A 4,048-nucleotide genomic window follows, 5' to 3' on the forward strand; every position below is an offset into this window, starting at 1 on the left:
TGATGTTGCCAGGAGGCCAAGCTCTAGAAACTGTCTAGAGCAGTCTTTTTCAATCTTTTTTATCTCATGGCACACTTGAACTATAATTAAACTTCCATGACGCACTTAAATTATGTTGATTTTTTAAAAAGTAAAAAAAGGATATACTTCTGTACTTTGGACTCCTTTGAAAATAATTTAACTAATGATTTTTTAAAATTTTTATGGCACACCAGTGTGCTGTGGCACGCCAGTTGAAAATCGCTGCTCTAGAGTCTACCTCCTGAAAAATAAAATTAAAATAAATTCATACTAGAATTTGTCTCCATCTGCATTTGAAACAGATATAAACCCATTTATCCACACAGCAAATTTCAGGTTTCCACTTGTTAACAGTTCATGTCCCTGTGATATCAGTATCTATTTGGTGAATGTAAAGTATCCTATTGCGAGGTCAGTGAAAAATATTTGTAGAATGGGGAACTATCACCTTCCAGAGGTACAGATATCATTTAGTGAAGACTATCGGCAGGCCCTCCAAACCATAACAGATAAGTAAGTTACAGATGTCTTCTGCTTAAGTACTACAAATGACTTAAAATTTATTACTTTTCAACATTGTCTATTCTGGTTTATTGTTTTCTTTTGTTTTTTGTTTTTTTTAACCACTCTGGCTTTTCACAGATTCTTCCTTCTATGAGTAAAAGGTTTTTACTATAATTTCCACTCTTGTTCTGTTTATTAGAACTACATAGAATAAACTCTTGTTCGTAGGAGAACCTTTACTTATATACTCAGATGTTCCAATGAAACTAGACATCAGATTATGAAATAGTTGGGCTATATAGAAAAAATCAATTAAGGCAAATGTGATAGAATGAGGTCATGGTGGGACTTCAAACTAATACAACCTTTTTGGAAGGAAATACGGAGAATCCTCAAAGAACTCAAATTAGACCTCCCATTTGATCCTGCAATCCCATTGGTAGGAATCTACCCGTAAGAAAAAAAAATCATTTTATCATAAGGACATTTGGACTAGACTGTTTATTACAGCTCAGTTTACAATCACCAAAATGTAGAAATAACCTAAATGCCCACAAGCCAGGAATGGATTAAAAAGCTGTGGTACGTGTATACCATGGAATACTCTTCAGCCATTTAAAAAGATGGAGAATTTACATCTTTTGTATTAACCTGGATGGAGGTGGAACACATTCTTCTTAGTAGAGTATCACAAGAATGGAGAACCAAGAATCCTGTCAATGTGATGTGCTCAGTACCACCTCTCAGGGGTGGGACACAATTATAAAAGGGACTTTACCTGACAGATGCAATCAGTGTGCCCTAATTCTTTGTACCCTCAATGAATCCCAAATAATAAAAAAAGGAAGAAAAAATTACTAATATGAAGCCAGTAGACAGTCTAATACATACTCACATAAGAGAAAAACTCAAATCAATTCAAGGTGGGGAATGAGGGAACGAGGGAGTGGGAATAGGCAAGGTTGGAGGGAGATGAGTGTCCCACTCAGTGGGCACAATGTTAGGGTGTATGGCACACATCTTGGGGGGCAGGACACAATTCTAAGAGGGACTTTACCTAAAAATACAAACATTATAACCTAATTCTTTGTACCCTCAATTAACCTGAAACAATAAAAAAAAAAAGAATGAGGTCATGATTTACCTTCTATGCCATAATAAGTAATAAATAGAGTAATATTAACTGTACTCAGACCTAGAGCCTTGTTTCTTTCCTGTGATCCACCCATGGAGCACCAATATGTGAATAATAATTTATTACAAATTCTGGGGGAATAAAGAAGAGAATAGGAGTATTAAGATTATAAGATCTTACTTTCTTTCTGTTTATGATTTCTTGTGAGAGAACAGATTTGCATGTTTATGTAAGTATAATAGGGGAGCACATGCGAATGACCAAGGTGCCAACAAAGAGATTGTGGTTGGCTGGGGTGGAGTAAGTCCTTGATTAAGCCATGTCTGACTCACTGAGTTTCTCTTTCCCATGAGATGGACCAGACCTGCTTTATTATTTAACCTCCTCTTCCTGCCTCCCATTGCCCTCTCTGCTTCCACACCCAGCAGTTTTTTGGCCTGGATGAGCTGTCCAGCAGTATTTGCTGAATTAACTTATCTCCATACCATGTTATTGGTATTTAAGATGTTCCGTTTCATAGAAATCCTTTTTTTTGCTTTATTCTACTTTTCTTTGCTTTCTTTCTGAATTTTTTAAATGAAGATGTATTTTTTAATCAAAATACACATGCAGTGATGTTCATACCTACCATGGGAAAATGGGGAAACACCAGTTTTTTGAAGATATGTGAAAAAAATAAGAAATGTTTCTGCCCACACTTTTGAGATGGATTCTGTTAGTAGCTTTGCCAATGTACGTTAAGTGACCAGCAGCTTCTTCTGCATAGCTATCCTGGGCCGACCTTGGAGATTAAAATAAGTGGATTATGTGGCGTGATGACGGTAATGAGCTATTGATTTAGTGGCAAAGCTTTGCTTATGGTTTCTTATTTCTCTATCTGCCCAATTTCCTTCAAGACCTGCTTTATCGTGTTTCTTTCCTCTTTCAGCGGAACGGAAGCCCCCCCTTTTCAACATGAATGCAATGAGTGCCTTATATCACATTGCCCAGAATGATTCCCCAATGTTACAGTCTAATGAATGGTAAGACTCTGCTATCATTTTAAATCTCTAAGAAAATCACCTTATGTATTTGGCACTTATATTAAATTACATTTTAAATATCTGACCTAGAAAGCATTTCATTCCTTCATTGTATATTATAATACACGACACTGATGCCTCACAAGTGTCATACGTCTGTATGCATGCACACACACAGAGGTTTATTTATTTACACTCTCCCTGTGGCTTATGCTGTGTGTGTAGTAACTGAAATCCTATAGGGAATGTAACCTGCTGCCTTCCCAACTAGTCTAGTCTCTCAAGTTATGATGATCTTGTACGGATCATCTCAGCTCTAATCACTTCTCAGCGGAGATAAAAGGGCCCTCTCTGATGTCATTATTTTTCCAGTTATCATTTTTTAACAGCATTTATATTTAAATGGGTTGAGACAGAACATATACTATCTATTCAGAAGATGTATTGTTCCTTGCTGAAAATTATGACATTTTTATAACTATTTGGGCCACCAAGAATTATAAAGAGGGGTGGGGACAGTTTAAAGAAGAGTGTACAAAATGGAATTTGCAAGATAGGAAATATTTCTATTCATAAAGCCTATTCCTAGCTACTCTAACCCTTACAGTTCAAATTTTACTTCCTTATTACAGGTTGTGGATGGTAAAGGAATTAACAACCAGTCATGAAGAGTGCTTAGAACTAAGACTATGGGAATTGTTATCTTTGGAGAAAAATATGTATAGGAAATTGTCTTATACAAATATATACGTAGTATTTGTGTTTTCTGATACATATTACGACTTGACGTTACTTTCTTAAAGTATATTTATATGTTGACTAACTTGAAACTGTAGGGCGGTGCCTATGGCTCAAGGAGTAGGGCACCGGCCCCATATACTGGGGGTGGCAGGTTCAAACCTAGACCCAGTCAAAAACTGCAAAAAACAAAAATTAATTTTAAATGCTATAACTTGAAACTGAGTAGGTTCTCCTGATATTCCAAGTTATTTTATTTGAACACTACCCTAAAATGCAAAATTTTCCCTAGAATGAGAATTATTTAAGTAATCCATGTGATCTAAAGGCCCCGATTTTATTTTCTTTGGTGTATTTGCATACACAGGACAGACTCCTTTAGGAGATTTGTTGATTACTGCTTGCAGAAAATACCTCAGGAAAGGCCAACATCGGCGGAACTATTACAGGTAATTTTTCAAATTTACATTTGAGGAGGGGGATTGACAGTCACCTTAGAGTGGAATATAGTAAATCATTCCTATGGCAACTCTTCATGACAAAGTGGTTTGGAATGTGCTGCCTTGTCATTTATCCAGAGACAGTAGCTAGGCATAGAAATAGCAAGATCAGCTCAGCACCTGTAACT

At 36.3% G+C, this 4,048-nt stretch overlaps 1 protein-coding gene across 2 annotated transcripts in view; it reads left to right on the forward strand.

The window, feature by feature from the left end:
• TAOK3 (TAO kinase 3) overlaps positions 1 to 4,048 on the forward strand; it is a 93,110-nt gene that overhangs the window by 26,166 nt on the left and 62,896 nt on the right. For both annotated transcript variants that reach the window (XM_003789930.3, XM_023513315.1), the window contains 2 exons: positions 2,589 to 2,682; positions 3,788 to 3,869. In XM_003789930.3, coding sequence (XP_003789978.1) covers positions 2,589 to 2,682; positions 3,788 to 3,869 — 176 coding nt within the window. The remainder of the gene's footprint in view (positions 1 to 2,588; positions 2,683 to 3,787; positions 3,870 to 4,048) is intronic.

This window comes from Otolemur garnettii, unplaced genomic scaffold (assembly GCF_000181295.1).
Source record: "Otolemur garnettii isolate 467f Iridium unplaced genomic scaffold, OtoGar3 scaffold00038, whole genome shotgun sequence".
In the NCBI taxonomy this organism is placed as follows: domain Eukaryota; kingdom Metazoa; phylum Chordata; class Mammalia; order Primates; family Galagidae; genus Otolemur; species Otolemur garnettii.